The 26,460-nt window shown below is 40.7% G+C and overlaps 1 protein-coding gene across 1 annotated transcript; it reads left to right on the plus strand.

The window, feature by feature from the left end:
* The first annotated feature begins 15 nt into the window (after nucleotides 1-15).
* On the plus strand, nucleotides 16-26,460 carry NUDT3 (nudix (nucleoside diphosphate linked moiety X)-type motif 3). The gene is made up of 5 exons (XM_010584677.1): nucleotides 16-142; nucleotides 14,113-14,223; nucleotides 22,145-22,189; nucleotides 22,968-23,052; nucleotides 23,999-26,460. Exons 1-5 carry the CDS (start codon nucleotides 44-46, stop codon nucleotides 24,166-24,168), a joined length of 510 nt encoding a protein of 169 aa, XP_010582979.1. The 5' UTR covers nucleotides 16-43; the 3' UTR covers nucleotides 24,169-26,460.

Consider the following 26,460-nt stretch of genomic DNA (forward strand, 5'->3'; position numbering starts at 1 on the left):
CCTCACCCCCCCTCCCACCCCAGCCGCCCCCTCGGAGCGGAGGATGATGAAGCTCAAGTCCAACCAGACGCGCACCTACGACGGGGACGGCTACAAGAAGCGGGCGGCCTGCCTGTGCTTCCGCAGCGAGAGCGAGGAGGAGGTGAGGGCCGGGGGGGGGCCGCGGCCGGCCGGGGGCATGTCCGTCCGTAACATGTCCGTCCGTGTCCCCCGGGGGCAGGGATGGGGGCGAAGCCGGGTCCCTCAGGGGAACCCCCCCCACCCCCGTGCAGCACCCTGCGGTCCCGGAGCCGCCCGGGTGTGACTGGGTTGCAGCGGGTTTGGCTTTTTTTTTTTTTTTTTTTTGGTAGAGTGCAATTAAGCGTCGGTGGGAAAGTTGGTGTTTCCCCTCTTTTCTTTATTTCTCTGCGCTGAACATGAGGAGAATGCCCAGAATGAAGGGCTGTGTATCGTGGGGTGGTGGAACAGTCTGGTAAGGAGTGTTGTGGCACGGGATGGGATTTGGCAGTTGAGTGGACCGACCACGCTGGCAGAACTTCAGTCCAGCACATCACATGAGATGGGAGAGGAAACCTGACCTTGGATTTATAAAAAGAAACTGGGATAAAAGGGGACTGATGGAGTGCCAGAAGTTGCTGTCCAGAGAGGCTTGGGAGGAAGTGGGAATTAAAGGTAGATTGGTTAGTTTAAGAACAGCCGTGTTGCTAAGTGGTCGTGTTGTCTGTGAAGTTAAAAAAGAGAAACTTTGCTCAGATCTGCAATTTTTTCGCTATTCTCTTCTAGTATCTTCTTAACGTGGGCTTGGGGTACTCGTGATAAGCTAGGCTGCAGGTCTTTTTTTAGAGTCAAGCATACTTCATTTCATTTACTGGTTCCCGAGTGGCTGTGCTAAAGTCTTTGTTCTCCTGATTATCATATTTGTAGCTACAGGAAATCGGAAGGGAATGCAGACAGTTCACTGGAGGAAAGTAAATTAGCATACCGTTCAGTTATTATTTAACATGGTGAAGGAGGCTTGACGAACCCTTTGTAGCTGTGCTGTCATGGTGAAGAGTGTCAACATTTCAAGCATAAATGGTCTGAAATGAAAACAATATGTTTTGGTGAAGCGTTCATCGTAGCTTTCCTTCCCACTGACTTTCAGGAAATTTATAATGCTTTGAACTAACTATGAAAAAGAACGTAATCGTATTGTGTAATGATGCTGGGGCTAATCAGCATGGGTGGTTGAAGGCATCTGAGTTCCCTGATGCAATTTTACACGATTCGTGAGGCAAGTGTGGCAATTCTTCTCAAGAGTTAGATGCTTGACCATGTTTGATTTACAGTGTGGCTGAAGATAGAAATGTAATTTTACCAGCTACCTGATGCAATCAGCTTTTGTCTGGTTGTTAGGCTTTATTTTACAACCCTTCAATTTGCAGTGTCACAGAGGCTCCAGCTTATCCCACGGTGGTGGTCTGTTACATCTCCTGGCCAGTGGGAACTGATGTCCAGAGCTGTTACGGCATTGGTGACACAAACGTGTGTTAACATGGCGGTTTCACAATACTGACCTGAGATGGTTGAAGAAGGAAAAGTAAACTCGTTCTAGAGGCATGCTAACTTGTGACAAATTTCTTTCAGTGTAGGTTAAGCTGGTTAGATTTGTTTAAGGTTGAGCTTTAAAGCCATTTTTATGTCAAAGTTGTGTCTGTGTTGGGGTTTGCAACAACTTTCAGTGGATTGAAAATCTCATTTAATTTAAACTGGTGCAATTTCAGGCGTTAGTTTGTAGGTAAGACCTCGAGTAGAAAAATCTGTTTTCAGTTTCAAAGGCAGGAGTTCAGATCTGGATAGCTGTCTCCCTGTGCTAATTGTGCCTTGTCATTTCTATGGGTCTGTTATGAAGGCAGCGAGTGAAGCTCTGCGAAACTTCTTGTGTATCGGGGCAACAGGGGTTCTCATGTGAGCATCGTTTTCTTGCTTGAGCTTTGGTCACTGTTAGTGTTTGGCCTTGTCTCCAATCTTCCCAGTAAAATCAGGTGCATTGTACTGTTCTATGACACATTAAGGAGCACTAATTGCTTTGTAAATGATGCAGCATGGGATGTGGATTGATTTCCTCAAGTATGTGTATGTGTGTGCTTTTTTGTAAGTGAGCCACAGAAATAGTGGAGCAATGAATTACAGTTTTGTTCTATTTTGAATTGGCCTCCTGAGGACATCACACAGCCTTTCAAACACCATATTTATTTATGGTATCTATGTGTTTAACGCAGAAACTGCATCCTGTGTTGTCATCTATTGCATACCTACTGCAATAGCCAGTCATGAAGTGAACTTTTTCAACAAATGCCTTTAGGAAAGTTATTATCGAGTCACACCATACTACACGCATACACACCAGAATGGACTCCTTTCACAGCTACTGCTCTTGATCTTAGTCAAAAGGCCTAGAAGCCATTTAAATTATGCTTGTATTGATTATTGAAATCAGCAAGCAGGGAACCTTGATTTTTATTAATTTCTCTTTCTAATTATTTCTTAGGGTAATTCTCATTTGTTGGTGTTTATTTAAACTTTAATTTGAGAGAAGTCTACTTGTCTAATCTTATTGCTACTTGCACTTTTCTGATAACAAGAAAGGTGTTATCTGTATGCATTTATATAGCTTAACATATCTATGAAAGATTTCTTGGTTTTCTCTTGGATAATAGTATTTTTTTTTTTGTGCTACTGACATATTTTATTATAGATTACTTCTATTTAAATGGAAATTGAGGTTTGTTTAAAAGGCCTCTCCAAGAAGGACGAGGGGCGAACCCAGAACTAAAGTATGTTAGTTAAGGATATATTAAAAGCTTACTGTTTGAAAAGAGGGGGGGGGGGGGGGGGGCATTTTTTTAATAACAAATTTAAACTTGCTGTATTAAAGTATTATTTTTTTCTAGGACTGGCTGTTTCTGGTTACTGTTTCTTTTAAGCGCTTAAGAAATAGTAGATCTTAGCTCTCATATGTCTTCTTCATTTCCTGCTACAAATTTACAAAAACAAGTTTTCTTCTTTTTTGAACCCTAAGTTAGTTCCTGAATTAAACAATTTTGTCAATGAACAAGAAAAAATAAGAAAAATTGTGATTACACTTACAGAGGAGGCTGCTTTTTTTCTTTTTATGTGTTTACCCCCTAATTCTTCAGTTCATTGATGTAATTTTCTTTAAAATCTTAGCAATTGTGGAGATTGCTAAAACAGCGTGTCTTTGATTAGGCATTAAATTTGCAAATAAAGAGTCTTAACATAACAATACTTTGTTTCTTTTTTAGTTTTTAAATGATTTATTTTTTCCTTATGCTGCTCGAGGTTGCGCATTTTCTCTGTATTGCATTTGGAAGCTACTACTTTTGGACATGAAAAAAGCTCTGGAACATTTTTGGAAGACCGAACGTTGGCTGAAAAGATGTCTTTGTTACATATTCCTTTAAAAAGCAGTACAGGGAGAATTCATTTAAACATGAATCTCAAATGGAGCAAAAAATACATTTCTTAATTGGGCTGTGTGGAAAAAAATCTGTATCTGTGTTGTTTCGTAAACAGTGAGCCACCGCAGAGTGATGTCTCTTTGGGCAGGAGGGAGAACAAGGGAATCAACAGGATTAATTCAAAGAGAGTGTGAACAGACTTCAAAGGACCTTTCGGCAACCAAACGCCAGGACTCTGCTATTTTCATCTTTTCAAATGGAGTAAACTCTCTTGATATTTGCTGCTTCTGCAAAAGTGGGGAAGGAGAGCGTGCAGATCAAGAGATCCCAAGTCTTGTGCTACCTCTGAAATCACTCATTTTGTTGCTCGTGATGTCAGTGCCTCTCAGTATTGCTATTATGGTGTTATTTTTAAATAACACAAGTATTTTTCATGTAGAGCAGCTGTCCAGAAAATTTCACTAATGTCTTAATAGTAAGAAGCAGATGGAAGCCTGCTCAATGGCAGCATCTCTGTGTTATATTTTAACAGAAATAAAAAGGAACCATTTGGCTTTAAGTCCTGCACTGGTGTAGCTACAGGTTTAAGCATGCCTGCATTGTATCTGGTGAAAGGACAAGCTGCTCATTAACAACTGGTATTTTTAAAGACTTTTGGAGGAAATGCTTCGGGAAGAATAGGATCCAGGATTGGTCGTCTTTTCTTAATTGTGAATGAAGTCTAAATTGAGATGAGAAAACAGAACTTTCACACAGCGTCTGGTAAGCGCCCTGGCTCTGCTGCCCTGTGAGCGCGCCAAGCCAATACAGTCACCAAAAGCTACGTTTATGTAGCCCCACAACAGCCTTGGTTGGGGAAAGTAATTTGAATGCAAACTAACCCTTTTTCTTCTTGCTTCTCCTGGGTCAGTTTTAAACCAAGCTATGATGTAAGACAGCAGTTCTCAAATTTTAACTGTAGACAACGTTGATGATCACATAGTGTTCCTGGGCCATCCTTTGTGTGTTTGCTTCAATATAAAAACAATAATGGCTAAAAGCACTTGGAGTACTTCACTGTTGGGACATAAAGGGAGCCCAGCATCATATGATCATCGTACTTTTCATGGAATGTAGTCTCAGAATCTCTGTTCTGATGGCTCGGCTTGACTCTATACATTCCCTTCAGCTACATAAAAGGGTTGTGGTTGAAAGTGAATAAAGTTCTCCCCGTCTGTTGCTAACACATTACCACATCTCCAGTAGGATATAGGCCAGTTTAGAAATAGTTTTGTTGCTTGTGCTTCTCCTGTCCCTTTCAGCTGTGCCTGTAGCTAGTTTTCTCCAAGAGCAAGAGCATAAACCTCTGCAAAACCTAGCATTCATCTTTAAAAGTGTTTAGCCTTTTCATAAAGGCAGCTTTCATAAACAATTTTACAAGCAATTCCATGGTCTCTTGTACTTTCCCAAACTACAAAAGAATGAAAATTGTTAAATTTTCACTTAATTTACTGGAAGCTCTGTAAGCTGTTGTGAAACTGAAGAATTGTCAGTTTTGTTCTGCTGCAACTCAGGGAAAGTAATGAATATGGAAAGAGGAGAGTGTATTCCACCCCTAGGTTTGTTGAGAGGGGCCCAACAGCGGTGGCCGCTGTCTCTTCTCTGCATAACGCTTCTCTGAGATCTCTTTCATCTCAGATTCATTTACTGCCTGACCAGAGGCTGTTGGTGGTTTTCCTAGCTTTCTTTCCTCGCTCTTTGTGTCCCGTTCCCCCCCTTTTTTTTACTCATGATCAGTTCCCTAACTTGATGCATCTCAGCACCCTTCAGACAAGCTACCAAAGCATTGAGGCAGGTACAAGCAGTTGGGGGGTGTACCCAGCTGGGACTGCTGCCAAAGGACCTAATCTTTCCATGGATGGTCTCTCAAGGTCTGGAAAAACAACTCTTTCCCTTCTCAGTTAAAGGAAAATGATCATGTGCTTGGATTTTATCTTTTTTTTTTTTTTTTTAAATAGAGAAAATTAGCCCGGTTTGCATACCTCTGTGATGGGGTCACCCAGAAAAATTGATAGAACAAAATTAAGAAACTCTCTACTGTGTGATTAGTAAACATCAGTGTTCAGATGCTGTATATAATATCTAGCAATTGGGAAACAGGTATTCAGTTTCTTTAAACAGTAGTTCTTTTTTGGTCCAACTGAGAGACTGACTGCACAGACTAGTCAAGGATCGTTCAAATTTTGTATGTATTTATATAAAAAATTGTGTCTCTGTAGCTGTCTGTTGTGCAGTGGATGATGCACACTAACTCTTTGTTCTCAGAAATTTCACGTTAACATGTGAAATTCAGAGGGATACAATTACCACTGGGTAGATTTTTTTTTTTTTTAAGATGCTTCAGGTGGTTTGAATGTTATTTTCATTCATATTGACTTGGGTGGTTAATTTTTCTTGTGTAAATAACATACTGACGTTATGCGTAGAATTAACTACTTATATTTGAAAAGCTTCTCAAGAGTTTTCATGGCTGTAGGGTTTTTGCATGCTTTATTTTATGAATAGGACTTGCTAATCAAAACAGTAAGTGTATACATATGCAACTGCTGACATCCAGAGTCATTTGGTCTGTGTAAAAGGCCAAAATACTCCTTTTATTTCTTTTTTTTTAATACTTTTTTCCTTATAAGAAAAGGCAGTTTACAAGCTAGCATTCCTTCTGGAAAAAGTCCTCCTGGTCAAGTTGTGTAAGTACCAAGTGGTCAACAAACTAGTTTTGACAGGCAGAAATAGGTTATCAGTTTTGGGGTCTTTTGCTGGGAGTGCCTCCCTTATCAGCCCTTTGCTTCTGAAACAAGCGGCTGCTGGTTCAGGCATTTCAGCTGTTTCCTCTGGCCTGTCCCTGCTGTGAAAGGCATGTTGCAGATAATTTTTGCGGTTATCTAAAACATATAATTTTTGTGGTTATCTAAAACATATAATTTTTGTGGTTATCTAAAACATATAATTTTTGTGGTTATCTAAAACATATAATTTTGATGGAGGGAGAGGACTCCAGATTGTGGTGTTCCTCGGTAAGAGTAAGCAGTCACTCTAAAGTCACAAGAAAACTGTAGTAACAGTAATATGACCCTTGGTATTTTGAAGCCAGAGTAGCAGTGCAGTACGTGATGATTTATTATTGTTATTCTAAGAAGTAGCCTAAAAACCAACAGAATTTTCTTTATTTTTTCCCCTGTGTTTATAGTACTGTAGGTGTGATCCAAACACTTGAAGTGACTTGAACTTCTTCCAGTTCACCTCTTACCCCTTTTTCAAGACTTGTGCTTTACTTTTGTCAAGTTCTGTAGTGCGAATACTTTTCCCTTGCTAGCTTTCTGCTGTTAATTTCCTGCCTCCAGTTTCTAGGTACTGTATTGTAGGTTAAATCGCATTATGCCACAGAGCAAGGTGTGTGTGCAAAAATAACACTTGTCTAAGGAAATGTATGCTGTTGAGGAACAGTAATGCTCCTGCGAGGACATGCTGTTATGGTCAGGAGAGGGTTTTTCTGTGGCTTGCTGTTGAGGTTGTGTGTATTCCTGTCTTAGCTGAAGACATTGTCATGTTTAAAGCCAGCTGTAGCCTTTCTGACCACAGGCTGTACTTGTTATGTGCTAACTTCATAACGTGCCCTGAATAGCAAGAGGGTGGGAGAAACCCTCCTGTAAGCCTTTGCATGCATGTTTAGACCATCCTGCGTTAGTAGTTTGGCAAAATGCATGTTTTGTTGTAGTGTAATTAAGGCTGTGTTTTTGCTGGTTAAATTAGATTAATTTTTGCATGGCTTTGCTAACTACAGTGTCTCTTCTCCTCTCCTGCTCCTCTTGAACTCCATCTGTCAGCGTATGCTGTTGTTAGTGTTTAAAGGTAGTTTGATGTGGTCAAATTGAGATCCCAGTTTTGTCAGATATAAAAGCATGAAGTACAGTAACAATAACATATTGGGACTGTGAGGACATTTGTTAACTTTGAGTAAAGCATGAAAGGTCTTTATTATGCTGGACACAGAGCTGCACTGGCTACAATATCCTGCCTGGTCATAGGCAAATTGGAGAGTCGCTAGCACAGCTAAACTCTAAACTCCTGAATACAGAGACTCTTATTAAATTGAAATTTCCAAACAAAGACAGATTGTACAGGCAAAAATCATTGAAGTCAGCCATCTTCTCCACCAGCCTCACTGCAGCATGTTGTGAGACGTTATTTTCTTGCAGTCTATGTTCTGATAAATAACGCTAAAGTGTGAAATGAGTTTAAATGTTGGAAGGTTTGTGCTTTAGTCTGTGCAAAATATGTGATTTCGTGGCTTAATATTGATAGAAAGCGTGAAAAAAAGTGCAGAGGCTGTTTCAGTAGCCAGTAGCTGTAGATTGGCTTCTGGCAGCAGAATGCTGTCTGGGCCAAAAAACCACGTATTTAACATCTTGTCTGCTGTTTCTTATTAAGTCTGCCAGCTTGATTGTCCTTAGGCTGGCGCGTGTGGGTAGGACTGTCTTTTCCTGGAAGTCTGGAAGGTTCACAGCTCATTTTCTACTAATGTTGTAGCCCAGCTTCTAATAATGCTGTAGCCCTTTTTGTCTTTGCTGTAATACTTCTGTGGAGCCTCTTTCTAGGAATCGTGTTCCTTACAGTGTAGCTACTCTTGTTTTATTTGTAGGTGATGGTGGCTGTTCTTTAAATCCACCATAGCATGAAAGAACCTGGGAATCCCTCAATCTCTGTTCCCTTAACTGGGAATTAATTCTCTGCCTTATTTTGGTTGCCTAGTTTTTGCTTTGCAGAGCACCATTATTGCTGGGGGGAAAAAACAAAACAAAACAAACCCCTGATGTGAATACAACAGATTTGTATGTAATTAGGTTGTTTTAAGGTCAGCATTGTGTATCAGGGACTCCCAGATTTATCCTGGTGACAAACTCTTTTCCCCTTTTCCCATGGAGCTCCTAGCTCTGCGTGTGGCAGTCCAGCCAGCCTTAGATGTCTCAGCATGTTTCCTGTCTCCTCCAGGGGAAAGTTGTTAGGCTGCTCTAGATTTGTTTGGATTTTTTGTTTGCATGCTGCTTTGAAGGTTGCTTACCATGAGGGCTACAATCTAGCACTGTTTAGGAGCCCCTGCTGTAGACTTCAAACTTTGCTTATTTTTCTAACCTTTCTCTTATTTCATTGATTGTGTGTGAGAGCTACTTGAGGGCTGCCTTGTGCATTGCCAAAGAGGCTTGTGTTGCTCATTTCCCTGCTTTGAAATGACATAATTGTCTTTCAAATCCTGGAAAACAGAACTTGGCCATGTGACATGATACCTGCAAATGCTTTTCCAAAAGACTGCAAGACTTGGCTCCAAAATGCCTAGTAGGCCAAGAGTCTCACTAGCCATCTTAAACACAGTTGCCTGGCAAGAATAAAATGGGAATGTCAACCTTCCTTTGTGTTTTGGTCTGATTTAAAAAAATAAAATAAGTAATTTTTTGGTATATTTTTTACAACTATTTTGATTAAAATATATTCTTCAGTATATATTCAAATGAATGTTTTTATGTAATAAAGAAGTGAACGAGCAAAAATTTAGGTATCAAGGACATACAAGGTAGTCCTTTAAAAAAACTGTACTCTTTATTTTGTAGAATTTGGTTGTATTGGAAAATGTTCAGTCTAATTGAGCAATTGAATAACATATTTTGTTGTGTTATGTTGTAAAATGAATGTATAGTTGTTGTTCTCTGTCTTGGCTTTTTGGTGTAAGTTAGCCTTATGCTATATCACATTTATTCTGAAACTTAGAAAATAATTCTGACCTTGTTATGGCAGAAAGACAAACTATTACATCTTTCTTCTGCAACCTGTTCAGCTGTTATCTGCACTTCCCCAGGTATTTTATGTTCACCCATCCAGCTGTCAGGGGAAAGGTTTCTGCAGGGGTATGCTTTTCTTGGAAACAGCATTTGGGCTGTTCCACCCAAATGTTAATGGTTTTCAGAGAGGTTGTTTTTCAGCAGATCTTATTTTACTGGCTTTGGGGCAGTTTGTAAAATATTTGAATAATGTTGTCTTGTGAAACTGCCTTGTGAGAAGATCAGGGTTGTGTCCATGCATGTGAGAGTCCTGAGGGAACTGGCTGATGTAGTTGCCAAGCCACTCTTCATGACATTTGAAAAGTCACAGCAGTCAGGTGAAGTCCCTGGTAACTGGAAAAAGGGAAACATTGCACCCATTTTTAAAAGGGATAGAAAGGAGGACCCTGGGAACTACTGACCTGTCAGCTTCACCTCTGTGCCTGGGAAGATCATGGAACAGATCCTCCTAAAAGCTATGCTAAGGCACATGGAGGACAGGGAGGTGATTCGAGACAGCCAGCATGGCTTCACCAAGGGCAAGTCCTGCCTGACCAACCTAGTGGCCTTCTGTGATGGAGTGACTACATCAGTGGACAAGGGAAGAGCTATGGATGTCATCTAGTTGGACTTCTGTAAGGCCTTTGACACAGTCCCCCACAACATCCTTCTCTCTAAATCAGAGAGATATGGATTTGATGGGTGGACTGTTCAGTGGGTGAGGAATTGGTTGGATGATCACATCCAGAGGGCAGTGGTCAATGGCTCAATGTCCAGATGGAGATCAGTGACAGGTAGCGTCCCTCAGGGGTCCATACTGGGACCGGTACTGTTTAATATTTTCATCGATGACATAGTGGGATTGAGTGTACCCGCATCAAGTTTGCAGATGACACCAAGCTGAGTGGTGCAGTTGACATGCCTGAGGGATGGAATGCCATCCAGAGGGACCTGGACAAGCTGGAGAGGTGGGTGCGTGTGAACCTCATGAGGTTCAACAAGGCCAAGTGCAAGGTCCTGCATGTGGGTTGGGGCAACCCCCAGTATCAATACAGACTGGGGTATGAAGGGATTGAGAGCAGCCCTGCCGAGAAGAACTTGGGGGTACTGGTGGATGAAGAGCTGGACATGGCTGCTCGCAGCCCAGAAAGCCAACCGTATCCTGGGCCGCATCAAAAGCAGCATGGCCAGCAGGTTGAGGGAGGTGATTCTGTCCCTCTGCTCCGCTCTGGTGAGACCCCGCCTGCAGTACTGTGTCCAGCTCTGGGGTCCTTGGCACAGAAAAGACATGGACCTGTTGGAGCGGGTCCAGAGGAGGGCCACAAAAATGATCAGAGGGCTGGAGCACCTCTCTTACGAAGGCAGGCTAAGAGAGTTGAGGTTACTCAGGCTGGAGAAGAGATGGCTCTGGGGAGACCTTATTGTGGCCTTTCAGTACTTGAAGGGGGCTTATAAGAAAGATGGGGACAGACTTTTTAGTAGGGCCTGTTGTGATAGGGCAAGGGGTAACAATTTTAAACTAAAAGAGGGTAGATTTGGACTAGATATAAGGAAGAAATTTTTTTACAGTGAGGGTGGTGAAACACTGGAACAAGTTGCCCAGAGAGGTTGTGGATGCCCCATCCCTGGAACCATTCAAGGTCAGGTTGGACAGGGCTCTGAGCAACCTGATCTAGTTGAAGACGTCTCTGCTCATGGCAGGCGTATTGGACTAGATGACCTTTAAAGGCCCCTTCCAACCCAAACTATTATGCTGTGATTTGGATTATAATGACTTTTTTACTTGATCTCTTTGAATACGTTGCATGTATTGGGACACAGGACTTTTTTAGATGTGTAGTTTTTTAAAACAAAACAGTGTCTCACCCTCATTTTGAACTAGGCCCCTTTGTCTTGGGAGAGCTCATTGGTAGCAATATCCTGTTTAAAGTTGTTTTAAAAGAATGACCTTGTAGGGCATGTTTCCTGCTCTCTCTTGATGGGATTTCCTTTTTATTAAACAGGAAATAGTCTGATTACATAAAAGTGTGAGAATGACAGGTTTTTCCTTCCCAGTGAGGGTTGTTCGTGTTAATCCTATTCAGAAAATGCTCAACTACCATAGCAGCTGAAGTTAATTTACTTTGCCTAAAACTGTTGTTTACACCTAAAAGTTCCTACTAGTGTGTTGTTAAAGCATTGTCTTAGTCTGAGCAGTCCAGCAGGCTTTCCTGTAGAAGTCTTTGTACAGGGTTTTTCTTAGCAGATACTTTTTCTCACAAGTGGAAGGTGCCAGGAGTTCAATGTTATGAAGTGTGCTGTGCTGAGTTTAAAAGATCTGTTTCTGCAGCCTTTTTTAATTTTGGTTTTGTTTTGTTTTTTTGAGCTGGAACTCCAAATTGAAATTGGAAATGGCAAAGGTGATGCTTCCTTACCTGGCAAGAAAACTTGTACTTTCAATGTCTGTTACTTCCCTTTTAACTTTGTCCTCAGAATCACCTGCTGACCTGAAGTTAGGAATTTCAGTCCAAGCTCTTCTGTCTACAATACTGGTAATGAGTCAAGATGAAATAAAAGTCCTGTAACGTAGTAGGAAAAAGTACCATGGTAAGATGGCACAGGCTGGTGGAGTGCTTGTGTGCTGAGCCTGCAGTAGCCAAATATTAGCAAAGCAGAGGTGGCGGCTGGTGATGGCTTTGCAGTCCCAGCCCATGGTACCTGGCTGCTGTCCTGAGCCTTGAAGGCTCTGAGGGTGAATGAAGTTTACATTCCCTATTTAGGCATGGCTTACTGATCGCGTTTTATATGGATTGGATGTTTAGGGGAAAGGGATTCTGTCTTCCTCTTGAAGAAAGCCAAACACCACGGGATGTTACTATAAAGTAAATGCTGCTCCTTTGCAACCTGAGCCAGAAGACAGGTCAGGTAGTAAGCATCTCCATTAGGAAACTGCAGAATTAAGGAGCCCATTCAGCATAATTCATTTCTAGTATGCATTTGTCTTAATTAAATAGGCAGATTGGGGAGTGCTCAGGGATTTAAATGGTTTTTTTTGATAAATGATGCTTCTTCGTGCATTGCAGGACTGAGGCATGGGTTCTGCTGAAGCAGGAAGAGGAGGCTTTGAGACATTATTATTGGTGGGATCCACAGAAAATTGCTGATTTGAGGAGTACTGACACTTGAGAACACCAAGTTTAGTTCCAGACTTAGGAAAGGTTAGACCAGCAGTTGCCAAAATGTTTGTTGTGACCCCTCTTTGGTTTCTGCCTTACGCTTTGCTACTCCTGATTTGAGAGCTGTGTTTTGGACCCCACAACTGACCCTTGTCTCCTCACCCTGTGTGTTCTAGTTTGTTGGCCCCCCCTCTTTTCCCTCTGCTGAGCCAGTGTGGTCTGGGTGGCCCTGGAAAATGAAAAATCACTTTGCAGGGTGGTCAGTTGGCAGTTGAAAATTTTCAAAAGATAAAAGAACTGGGAAACCCTGGAAATCTTATGCTTGTTTTTGTTTCAGAAGTTTAATTTTGAATTCTGTAGGTAGGTTTCCTCTTGATAATCAGTGCAAAGCTTTATATATCCTACTGGTAAATCAACATTTACACAGTAAAGCCTGGGATTGTAGTGTCTCGCACAGTGTAACTTCGAAATGTCTGATTGAAACTGTTACAGCTGGCCTGTAACCTAATTGGACTGGTATGTTGGAAAGTTTCTGGAGCAAGTTGCTTTGGCTCCAAGCTTTGTGCCAGTGAAATGATGAAGTATAGCATGATGACTCTAATGAACAAGCTTTGTTTAGAGAGCTGAAAAACAGTATTAGTTTTGTTTTTAGTTTCCATCTCTGCTCATGGATGTATTGCAAGTAGATTTAATAAGCACCATATTCTTTGGGAAAATTTTTAGCCAGTTGAGATTGTTAGTTAGCTTTTTTGTTTCTAGAAGATGACAAAATGAAAACTGAACTTGTACAGAGCAGAATTACACTGGAATAAAATGTGTTTCAAGAAAAACTACCACAAAACATGCTTATGAAAAATTACTCCTGTGAAAACGGTTGAACCATTTTCCTGATTCAAAAAAATCTGTTCTTCTATGTAGCCTTTTCCTAGGGTTTTTAAGTGGCTTAATGTAGGCTTATATTTTGCTTATATCTCATTGAACAACCTCATCTAAAACCAAAGAACCAGGTACTGGCTCCAGAGCTGAACTCTTTGGTGCCTGCTGCAAAAGAAGAGGCAAACAGGGAAGTTGAAAATCTCTGTTAAAACAATTGCACATAAATATTTTAGTGGGCAGTCACCTGACTTGTATATGTTGTTAGTGTAACTGCAGAGGCAGACAAGGCCAAAGGTACCAGTAAAGTTAAATCAAGCTGCTACTGCAAAGGGTGAAGGTGCTGAGCAGCTTCTGTGCCATCTTACGTTGTTGCATGATGTGTATCCCAAGCTGTCAAGACTACGTAGTCACTTTGAGTACAGCAGTGAACTCTTACACTGTAAGTATTGTGATGCTGTATCAAATAGCAGATCGTTGTTTTGGCATGCAGAGGCATAATTTATCCTACAATGCATTGGAGCAGTGAGAAGGTAGTGGCTGAAATAATTTGGAGTGTTGGAGTGCCTTGGTGTCACTGATAATGTAGTTTGCACAGCTGTCTGAAAGGGGCTAAGGGAATTGTCTTGGAAAAAGCAGAGTATTCTCGAGGACTTGTGTTGGATTGGTCATGTTTGGAGGTGTGAGAGATGCAAGGACAACTTCTCTTCAGCTAGGCTCCAAAAAGGAGTGTTGCCTTGAATTTATACATCAGCTGTGCTCTACTCTCTGCAGGTGCTGCTGGTTAGCAGTAGTCGTCATCCTGATCGATGGATTGTCCCTGGGGGTGGCATGGAGCCTGAGGAGGAGCCCAACGTGGCCGCTGTGCGAGAAGTCTGTGAAGAGGTGAGTGACAAGAATGGGAGCTTCTGGAGCTTCACTGCTGATTGTTAGCAAAGGCTTTGTGAATTTTTTCTCATCACTCTTGCTGTTTTCCTTAAGGTGAAGAGCAATGTAGGGTCACTAGTGATATCCCCATCATATGTGGGAGGGAAACTGGAGTCCTAAATAAAGATAGCATAGGAATGTAATTAAGGCTTTCAGTTGGAATGAACTTTTCCTCGCCTGATACCTTTAACTGAAAATACATAAAATTAAGCTATGGTCATTTCAGTACATACGCCGATACTTTGTTTTGTTCTCTCTGTATGAAGAACAGTTTCTTAAGGGAACTTCAAAAAAACAGCTGTGCTTCTGTGGAGCTATCTAATACTTTAGTAGGAGGTAGAAATAAGACCTTATGAGCCACTAAAGACACTCCAAATATAGGGACCTCAATATGTTTTGGTCTAGTACATGTTTTGAGTTTTATGTGAATAAGAGAAATTGATTGTGAGAGTTAGAAGCAATAATTCCTAATGTGTTCATGTTTCTGTTACTTGAAGCTATTTCAGAAAGGAGATCAAACAGCAGATCAAACACAGATTGGTGATCTGTATGGAGGAGGCATGTTTTTCTCTTGAAGTTGGAAGAGCAATTTTATTCTTCATAAGGAATTTAAAGAAAGCAAATGGCAGTTGGCTATGCTGTATATAAAGCATGTCTTTAGAATTCACTTCTGAATAGTATCAAATTGGAGAGATGCTTGGATTCATAAATGATTAAATGATTATATATGGATGACCAAGTAGGTTCACAGTTATATAAGGCAGGATTAAAAATGCTTTCAAGAGGGTTATAAATCTTTGTGCTGCAGAACAGAAATCAAGAGCTAATTGATGTGACTTGGGAGGAAGCTTCTGCAGTAGTTGCTTTATTTGTCTGGTTTATGAAGGTTTTTCTCTGAAGTATTTGGAAGTATTTGTTGTTTTCTAACAAAATGCTGAATATTTGGGCCTTTGGACTAATCTAATGTGGTAGTTCCTGAGTTGTGTGTTTCTCTTCAGATGTTTTTATAATCTAGCAGTTTATCAGAAAGAGATGAAAGATAATACAGTCAAAGCTTGTTTTTTTAAAGTGTCTTTAGGTCCCTCTAGTACTGGGGATTGCTGCTTGCAAATTTTGTTTTCAGCTTGTAATACAGCTCCTGCTTTTTTAGTAACTCGGTGATCTTTCAAACACATTACAAGCCAAAGTGAGTTTAACCAGAACAATAGAAATATTTTTAGCTGCAGACTCCTGCTTTACAACCCAATCGTTATTAATAATTAAGTTATTTGATGCAGAAGTCAAGGGTTCATTCAGGAGATGCATGGCTTTGCCTTTCAAATCCTTAAAATAAATCTGTATCGACCCTCCCTTCCTCAGGCAGCACAGCGCCTTGGAAGAGTCGCTCTCTTTCCATGACAGCTCGGTGGCTGAAAGGAAGCCTTGGCATGGGCTCAGTCTGCAGTGAAGAAACTGGTTTGGGCTGGCTGAGATAATCCCCTCTCGCTCAGCTGGTGTTCCCTCGCTCACGTGGACCGGTGCCGAATGAGAATGTAATTCAAACTGTGGCAGCCTGGCAGGGTTGAGTCATTCCCAGCGAAGCACCTATCTGCTTGAATGCCGCTCAACAAACAGTAAACATCAAGAACTCCAAAAGCAGCAGGATTACCCCAACAGCTAACCTCGAGGACACCTAATAGTGTTTGATGCGAATGCAGGGTGGGAATCTGAAATGGAGCTATCAGATGCTGTTATGATAAAGGCTTTCCTAAAAGCCATCTGCAGAAGAGCAGCCTGTCATGTGTATAAAATTACTTGAGTACTTCTACACAGGTAGCTGCTAGCTGACACAGGTAGAAAACACAAGTGTGCTTTTAGGTGTGTGAGGCCTTCCTCAAACAGGTTTGTGTTCCAGTACACTGCTTACAATCTGCATACAAAATTATAATGTACATCAACTGTCTTGAGCTCAGCGAGCTGTTTACTGTAAAATGCTGCTGGGGAATGTGCATGCGGGAGGGGAATGTTTGTTATATTACAGCTGTAAAGGACTTGTGCATCCAGTTTCCTGGCTTGTGCTATTGATTTGGCAGAGGAGGTGTTTTACGAGACTGCTGAGCAAGTGGTGTGCATGCTAGCTGGTAATCCTTGTTCATCCTTTCATGTGAATCTGAGCTTTTTCAGGTAGGTTGTAGCTGAGGCTGATTTCTGAGTAGGTTTGATGTCTTTGCTTCTCTCCTGGGAGAGGCATGTCTTTCACTTGCAAGGAAACAAGATGTTAGCTGAGCAGGTAGAGTCTGCTGCTTGTGTTGGGAGAGGGAAAATCCGGTTTCCTCCATGTCAATGAGCACAAAGTAATTTTTATCCTAAAAGAAGGTGGTTTGCATGGTGGTCAAAGTTGTGGAAGAAATATGTGGACTTACTTTCGCTGACTTTGGTATGCCTTTTCCATTTTAATAAGAGACAGTTGGAAGAGCTGTAAAGGCTCATTACCCTTTCAGTTGCTTGTGGTCTTTGAAGATGACAATAGGCTCATTTTTCTCAATTCATTCTTTCTTGCATGGTATGCATTTTCTTTTTAAACTATGCTTCCCTAAACTAAGATTTTTAACTTCTGTATTCACTGTTTTAATTTTACCACATATGTGTTTTGAGTTTTTATCCATGTTATTGCTGGAATAATTGTCACGTAAAGAAATCTGACTTATCCCTCTTTCTGATTTTCAAAATTTTAGAAGACTGTTACGAAAAGGAAATGCTGATTCTGAGTGAAACCTGTGATCCATCTGTCCCAGTTTGAGTTAGAAGTCCTTGTCCTAGTTTGAGATAGTCCTTATCTATATTAATCTGTACCAGCAGAAGTATTAAAGTAGACAGGTACCAACACTTGTCATGCTTGCTGTCGTCTGCATAAAATTTGAAGTGACTTGAGTTCTTGGGCATTGTTTTGAGGCAAAGTAGCAGTAGGCAAGCATGTTAGCTCTGAATGAGAGCAGCCTTTTCAGAATAAAACCACTTTTTTCTGACAGTTTGTTGAAAAATGATGTAGTCAGTCTTAGACAGCTGTAAATTCCAGGTACATTCTAAGGTTCACCTTCTAGAAAAATGTTGTGCCCTTTTGAAACAGTCATTAGCGCCAATTTAGGTTTGGGTTTTTTTTGCTTCTTCATTCTTGGATTTTTTTGCTGTTGCATTTTCTCCCCCAAATTAATTTTACGTTAGAAAGAAGGGTTTTTTTATGGGTGTGAGCAACTGGTGAAGAACATGTTTTAGAAATAGATGTCTTAAATTAAACTTATTATAGAGTGACTTTGAAAAACAGCCTCCACACTCATCTGTTAAACCCAAAGGCATTTCATTTTGCACTTAAGAGCATCTTTCACATCCTGACCTTTAAATACTTAGTAAATGTCAAGTTCTATAAAATTAAGGGAGTGTTACTCGTGCTTTCTTCATGGGAATCAAAAGCCAGATAAGTTGTGCTTGATCTGTGATCAAAGAGGCAATTGATGCCAATATCAAAAATAGTCCATTGTGATAGTACTTTGATCTGGTTGCTAGACGTCTTTTTTTTTTTTTTTTTTCCCCCTCTTAAACATGCTTTATAAATAATCTTTTCTGTTTCACGTATTTTGTTAGTGATTTAGGATATGAATATTGATATCTTCAGTGCTAAAATAGGAAGACTTTTTTTTTTTAATATTGCAGGGACTGTGGATGAATGATTGAGATGATGGTGTTGAACTCTTCCTAGATTTAGTAATATTCAGCGCAAATAGTGGACCAAGTTCACTACTATCTGTTACCCTGTGTACTCAAACTTCATAAAAATGAGTGCAATGTCTTGAAGTTCTTTGCTCTGTCATGGTATTTAATTTCTATTTCACAAATGTAAAAGCATGTATTGGTTGTAATGCAGTAAAGAATTAGATGAATAAGTATAACCCTCTTTGAGACACAGTAGAGACAGCAAGAAAATTTGCCTAGCAGGTCTGTAATTGACGTCTTTAGAACTTGTCTAAGCTAGCAGTCTTCATGGGTGTGATTTACTACCTTCAGTACTTGCAAGTATTAGAGCAAAGATTTGGGTGTTTTACCACAGTCCTCTTGCCCAGCAGTAATCTGTAGTAGATGCAGGCTTTGAGCCTAATAGAGCAAAGTAAAATAGCTGAAATTCCAACCCACATTTTCCTTAGCTCAGATGGAAGGAAATAAAAGCTGTCCCTAGGAACAGATGGTGTTGCTGCAGGCTGCTTTTTGCATCTGACCCGAACTTATTTTCAGCTTTGAAACCTGAACCTGCTGTTCTTGGATGTCTTCAGTAATTTTTCTTTATTAAAACAAGTTGTTCCATGAGCAGCAGAACTAGTAAAGCTTCATTTCCTCCAGATTCTTGTTCCTTGTCCTGAATGCCCAGCCCACCCCTCCGGGCGTGCAGCAGCGGTTTGAAGTTGTGTGCTCTTTTGGGGCAGCTGGCTGTTGCTGTGACATCGATGCACTCTTGCCAGATCCATCTTTTCCTGCAGCGAGGACTATCTCGGACATTGGAAACTGATTTGGATCTGCAGAGCAGTGAAAAAGAAGCTAATTTTGCAAGCTCTGTCTGTCCTCTTTTATGCCTGCGTGTGCCTCTTCCTGGGAAATACTGTCGTTTGATTGATTTGCTTTATTTTCACACCTGCAGATGGAACAGTTGGTGCTGGTGCTCTCCTACCCCTTGTAGATAGGTTTAATAGTGTCCTCCTAGGACATGCATGTATTTTGAGGATTGCAGTACAGGCTCCCTGTGCAGCACTTCTAATGCTTGGTGGGGGAACATGTGCCCAAATAAATTGTGCTGTCTCTGCCAGACACTTACTATTGTGGTCCATGAGGGCGGAGGATTCTCAATCCATTTACTACCAAGGAGAAAATTCCTGAGTCATCTGGTGCAAATTAAGATTTAGATCCAGCTTCAATCCTGAATGAGCCTGTGACTGTGCTTTTAACTTTCCAAGAAAATGCTCACTGTCCTGCAGTTGAGGATGAGTCAGGAGGGTGCTGAGGGGTTGGCCCACAGGAAAGCAAGAGGTATAGAGCTTGCCCAAAGAGGAGCCTGGTGGTTTTGTTGCTTGTTATCTCCTTGTTTTGTTAGTGATAACAGCCATAGATTATTTTCTTGGATGTCTTGGGCAACTTTTATGTTAGAAACTTGTGTGAGACTGTGAATTCCGCTTCCACATTTGTTTGTTCCATCAAACAAACTATGTGATTGTACAGAGACTATGACTTTCCTATTTGTGTGTAAATTAAGTGCTTTATCAAAAATAGGTGTATAACAATCCAGTTGATCTGTGTTGGATGTCCTATATGTTGTCTTTAAAATCCACTATACCAGTAAAATGGGATGAGAGCGCCATCAGACTCCAGGATGTAATGGTGGTTGTGCTTTGCTTTATAAAATCAGCCCAATATTTGTTTGAATCAAACCATTAATTTATGTCACCATTTACTACTGCATGTGATAAATTAATATGTGAAGAAAACCTTAGCACTTTTTCGAGTTGTCTGATGATAATTCAATGTGATTTTCCTACAGTGCATGTTTGTCTTGGCATCGCTTGTTGTGCCTTTTTGGGTGAATAAGACTAGGCAGAACAAAGAAGGATCCTAGTTTGTAGACAGAGCCTTATTTCCATCGCCTGTGTTTAACCAGAACAGAAGGAAAGGCTCCTCACCTGTCTGTATTATTTCAAGCACAATTTTAGAGCTGGGGACAAACTGCTTGGAAGGCTGGTCATGCAGTATTCATGCTTAGTTTCCAGGCTGGCTAGTTGCCTGGAGATAAATTTGTTTCTAGTCAGGCTTGAGAGTTCGCTAAACCATCACAACAACATCCCTGGCTTTTGATTCAGTGCCTCTGCAGGTAAGTAAGGAGAGCAGAAATTCGATAGCCTTCTCCAGGAACAAGAGAAGAAAATTGGCTTAAGACAGTTATTTGCCTGAAACATTTGATTACACTTCACCTTTTAATATATTTATGCATGTTGTGAAGGTGGAAGCCTTGTGTTTGTTATTGCTGGCTGATTGATATGGTTGCTTATCAAAAAAAAAAAAAAAACCCCCCCCTTTTGGGGGCTGGTGAAGGAGTTCTTTGAATGAAATTCATCTGAAGTATTTGCCTTCCAGCTCACTTCTGAGAGAGATTAGTCCAGGTTAGCAGCAACAGTTTTGCAGATGAGGTAAAATCACTCATCTGCAAAGGTCAAAACCAGTTATCTGTCCTAGCCATGCTGGTGTGCGCATACACGCGTACATTGACCTTCATGGAATTGCTATTTGACTCCAGAAATAGCCTTGTGGTTAATAGTCAGTGGTCCACCTATGAACTGAGCAGAATGTCAGAAATACTGATGAGACAATAAATTTTGCATCCAAAACCAACATAAAAGATTCAGTTGAAAAGCTCCTTCCTAGAAGTAGAGGTCAGGGAGCATGTTACAGAAAGAAATAGATTTCTGTGAATGCTTGTAGTAGGGGGAGCTACAAATCCTTTTCTCTTGGGGCAGTTCTGCCATCAGCTATCATTAGAAGCAATAGTGAGGTGTGCTCTGGCTGTGTTGTTTGGTATCTGTGTGTGTGCCCACTTAGTAGGCTGGGAACTTAACCAGTAAAATATTTTAATTAATAAAAGTTCTTCCTTTCTAAAAGCATATGACTGTACAGCAACTGGTGAGCAAGCAGGGAAACTGTATCTCAGCCACTCAGAGAATTTGTCTTGCCATTAAATATTTAGTTGGCCTCACCCAAACATTTGAAAATTTAAAAAAAAAAAAAAGCCTGACATAATCAGATCTATATATCTCAGCTGCAAGAACAGAGGCACTGTTTTCCTGAACTGTTTAGGATGTGTTCCAGCTGCCAGAGACGGCAGCCGAATTTACCTTCCAAACGTGGCTGGGTTGTATGCCAGATTCTGTGTGTTGTTTCGGACCAATTAAGTCATGGAGCAAAATCTCATCTTGTCTGTAGCACTTGAGTTCCAACCATTTACAGTCGTAAAAAGAAGGGAATGTAAATTATTGGGAAAAAGGGAGAGGTCTGGGGGCAGGAGAGTGGGATGGCATTTTGCATGCACGCATGCATGATGCAACACCAGAGAGCAGAGGCGAGAAACAGCACTTTGAGAAAGTGACTGAGCCACAGCGATGAGTGGATGTATAAAAAGTGACAGCAAATGAGATAAAGTGGGTAGATCCTCAGTAGTATTCAAATTGAAGACAAAACTGTTGCTTAGATCTTCTCTTGATTTGTGTCTGTGCTTGATTCAAAAGTCTTCTTTCAGTGCGCATCTGTGTTTTGTGTTATATCAAAAATAGTCTTGTTCCTGTTGCGGAGGCCACTTTGCAACATTGGAAGTATTTTATATTTATATTAGCTTCCTTCAAATGTTTGCAAGACATCCCTGAAATACCTGGTAGCTGTCATGTTGCTTTGATGGTGTGAGTGGATGTTTTATACACACTTTAAAGTTACTTTCTTAAGCTATAATATTAACAAGGTAAAACTGCTAAACCCCAAAGCAAATTTTATCCATGCTTAGACTATAATAACCTTTAGAGGAGATTCTTGTCATTCAGGGTATATTGGTACGCAATTAGTAACTCAATGAATAGTTTTTTCCTCCAGATCGAATTAAAAATGGTTTCAATATAGAAAAAGAAGAAAAAATTTCTGGGAATGCATGTATGGTTAGAGTTTGTGATATGTTTGTGTCATTTTTCTTGTTGTTTTCAGATTAACAGAATTTTACAGCATTTGCTTCTTGTTCTAAAGGAACTGCTCCTGCGTAACAAATAAGGAAATAAGTACTGACCTGTTGTTAAAGTGTGGTTTTTTTTTCTCTTTGAACTTTTCATAGGCTGGAGTGAAAGGGACATTAGGAAGATTAGTGGGAATTTTTGAGGTAAGTTTCAGATATTGAGGCTTTGAAATTTTGATGCAAAAAATTGTCTTGGAGTAAAAATCACTTCCTAATTTGTTGTGCAGGAGGCTATATAACTTGTTTGAAGGAAAACTTGGAACTCCCCATTTAAATAAAAATGCGTGCTGATCCTTTCAGTGATATTGATCATCTGCAATTTCCACTTCTGTTGAAATCATGAGTGATAAGCCAGCGTAGCAGTGAATATACTCAGTGCCTTCATACCTTTCTTGCTGCTAAAAAGGGCCGCCCACCAGCTGGGGAGCAGTGGCTCTCCTTTGTTCTTCAGCACCTGCTGTCACCCGTTGCCAAACCGGCCTCTGCAATATGGTGAAGCGTCTGCGCTCCTATTAGGGGTGCAGTAACACCTGATGAGTACTAGTGAGATGCAGTCAACAGGTACCAGATACAGCTCTTTTTGCGGTTGTTTTTTCACTATTTCAGAGTTGCATGAAATAGATAAAAATTTTTCCTGTGTTGTTTTTTCCAGCTGAGGAACTGATTTATAAGCGTATCCATCCACCAAATGCTGCCTTACCGGACTAGACTTTTTGGCTGCAGTCCCTATTAATACTTTCAGACCTTTCATTTAAAACGCAACAATGTTTAATAGCTAAGAATGAGCTATAATATGAGAGAAACTGCGCATAAGGTACTGCAGCATCATAGTGAAGCAGCTTGCAACTTGTAGTCGCCATGTGCTTACCTGCCTTTTTTCCCTTGATAGCTTTGTTGTTATTCTGTTCCCTTTGCCTTCTAGAATCGGGACAGGAAACACAGGACTTATGTTTACGTACTTATTGTCACAGAAGTGTTGGAAGACTGGGAGGACTCTGTCAATATTGGTAAGCTCTTTGTGCTTGCTAGCATTAACTGGTTGGATGCAGACAAAACACGTCAGCTTAGCATCCCTCTGGGAGCTGGAATCCTTGTGAGAGTTGTTGAGAAAAATTGTAGTGGTGTGTCCATTGGTTGCTTGGGAAGAAAAATTGCGGTCAAATTGATGCTTTTGTAACCTCTGTGGCCCAAGAGAAGTCAATTTCAGCTGTACAGCTGCCTCTACAGCAATTTTGTATTTATTTCTTGCGCTTTAAGATACTAAGCAAAGAGCATGAAGAGCTGTCCTTTCTAAGACTAGAAGAAAATATATGTGGGCAGTGTGGATTAATCATTCCCCATTATCTTTTGAGATCTTTGTGTTTAAATTGGATTCCCAAATGAAAATGAATGTGGTGTTCTGCATGAGGTTTATCAGTAGCACTGTAGCACCTGTAACTTGACTTTCCTCAGGCTGTGTTCAGAAGAGGTTTTACGGAAAGAGTAAGAAATGAGTGCTGTCCACCAAAAATTGAGGTTCGCTTGCAAATTGATGGAAATTGGGTGATGGTGTGTGTCGATGTGGGCTGTCTTAAAATGAGTATCTGCCTCGAATAGCAATTGCAGAAATAGCAAAATAAATGTGTTTGGTTTGTGGTTTTGTTTTGTTTTTTTTTTAATTGGGAAATGCAAGACCAAATGTTTGCATAGTGGATGTACTGCCGTAAACAGATACGTGTCGTGGGGATAGAGGAGCCATCAGTGTGGTGTTTGGAGTAGGTGGCCCTCGAGATCAGAGAATCCTGAGAGAAAATTTCCCTGTGTCTCTCGAACTGACACTTTGCCACATAGTGAAATTATTCTTGCAGCATTAGTGCACATGATAATGATGGAAAGCTAATCAACAGTAACATTTAAACATAGAAAGGATAACATCGTTTTGTTGCATCTACTGATTTTTCTTTTTACCCACAGGAAGGAAAAGGGAATGGTTTAAGATAGAAGATGCCATAAAAGTTCTGCAGTATCATAAACCAGTGCAGGCCTCATATTTTGAAACCTTGAGGCAAGGTTGTTTGGCAAACAACGGCACTCCTGTCATGACCACGACATACTCTGAGAGCTCTGTGTCTGACATCAGATGACTGAAGACGTCCCTATGAGAGAAATCTTGAAAAATAGACTGAAACGTGGATTTCCCTCCCCCCTCCCCTTTTTCACATGCCTCCTCTATCAAACAAGGCATGGGCAGCAGCCTGTGGCAGAGCAAGTGTTAAGAGTGCTGCAATTTAGTGCAAGGTGGGATTTTTTTTTTGTTGGCTTTTTTTGCTTTTTTGGATATGTATTTTGTAAAATACATTTTGTGCATGAAGTGCCCCTTTCCCGTTACACTGCTTCCATGGCCTGGCGAGCGAGGCTGCCAGTTTCGCCTCTGCCTTGTGTTCTGAAGTGTCCCATTTGTGTCATCCCAGCCATAGCCACTTTTTTTTTTTTTTTTAATTAAAAGACTTCAAATGTGAGATCAGCTCTTTAAGTCTTAGTCTGTACTGTAAGGTGCTGTTCAGACCTGTGTGGTGGTCACTTTCAGCACGTATGTATAAACTTTTTTTAGATGGAGAATCTAACATTTTAATTTTGCAGGAATTTTTTTAATCCTGGTCTGCTTCTGAAAAGAAGGGTTCATAATTAATCTGTTGGCCTTTTGTTCTGTTTTTTAAAAAATACACGTTCTGTGACAGTGCTAGTGGCTGGGCCAGTTTACTCCCCATTCAGTATCTCCTGATTTAGTGCAGTGACAATTGAAGTTGAGGGCAGAGTTTTGATCACCTGCAGACATCCCTGCTGCTCTGTTGCTTTTCCTACAGCTTCTGCCAATGTTTCTGCATTTACATCAAAATGAAACAAAAAGGAGTTGGTCTTTTAACACTTGGCCAAAAATAAATAGCCTCAGAAATGCTACGATAGAAACTGAATTTCATTGTCTGTGGTAGGAATCAGGGATTCAAAGTAGGGTCAAAGTCTGACAAACTGGAGCGTCAATCACCAATGCTGTTCTGCTGATCCTGCTGCGTTCTGCTGATGTCTCTTCTTGTCCACATGCCTTATACCGTGCTGAACTGGATACTTGTAATTTGTGCTAAAGCATTGGATTGTACTTACTGAGTGTTACTGCACGAGCCCTCGGTTGGATAACCATGTGTGTCCCTGAAAAGAAGTCCTGGGGGAAGAATTCAGGTGTTCAATCTCTTGTCCTGTGGTTCTGCAGCACTTAGAATTGCACCATGGAGCATGCTCAAAATGTTTAAACTCTCCCTCCATGAAAGGTACAGCTGACTCCCGAGCAGAATTGCTAGTTGGAGAAGTACACTGTTTAATAGGATAGTTCCCCTGATGCATTGGCACGCTTCACATTATTATTTTTTTTGTTGTTGTTTTTATTGATGTAAGTTTCATGCTGTCTTGATTTGCCAACAGTGTTGTCTAGTTGGGAAATAAAATGGGAAAGGTTGGGGCTGGGGGGTGGGTTGGGACAGGTACAAGTTTTGGGAGGGGCATTAATTAATCCCTGGCTTGGGACAAGAAGTAGTTGCTGAATTCAGTAACTTCTCCTTTGTCAGAGCATAGCCAAGATGTGAAATTAAATCTGCAGTACTCTCTTTTTTTTCTTTTTTTTTTTTTTCCCCTCCTCTTTATTTAACAAAAAATATTCTAATAAATACTCACTGTTCCAGAGTTTTCTCTCTTCCCGAGAAGCGCTTACAATATGAAAATCTGATAGAAATAACCATGGAGCCTGGGACAAGGGGGAATGGTATCCTTGCTGGTTTGGCAAGAAGCTGTTCATTTTAAGATCCTATTCTGTTCCTTTACTTGTTCTCCTTGCTTTCATCAGTGTGGAGTAGCAAGGCCAAAAGCAGTGCCAGTGATCGCTAACATGAAAAACCATGCATAAGAAAAAGCTGAGAGGCATTATTCAAGAAGTAGCTTGAAACCAAGCATCTGGAATTGAGCCTAAATTACACCAGTTCAGTTCACTTCAACTTAGAGACGAATGTACAATACTTTCTTACTCTGTGCTGATCGGCCTGAACCAAACTCTTAAAAGGGCTTGAATATTGTATCTGGAAGTGTACAAGAAGTTCAGACAGTCTGCCGTTACCAAGCCGTGAGTGGCACCTAACACAGCCATCTACTGCCTTCAATTGAGTTTTTGTCTTTATTGTACAGATTAGTATGTTGAAAATGCTTTGCAACAAAACAGCTGGTACTCCTGAAAGAGTAACTGCAGTTTTAATATCAACAGCATGCACACTTTTGTTTTTAAACTAAAAATGTTTTTACAGGGCTGTTAAACTGACAGTTTAGGGTAGAATATTGTTTATGACTTGCTAATGGCTTATTTGTTTGGGTCAGAAAAATAAATTGTGCCAAGAAAG

Source organism: Haliaeetus leucocephalus, unplaced genomic scaffold (genome assembly GCF_000737465.1).
Source record: "Haliaeetus leucocephalus isolate CR32 unplaced genomic scaffold, Haliaeetus_leucocephalus-4.0 Scaffold1000, whole genome shotgun sequence".
NCBI classification, from domain to species: Eukaryota; Metazoa; Chordata; class Aves; order Accipitriformes; family Accipitridae; genus Haliaeetus; species Haliaeetus leucocephalus.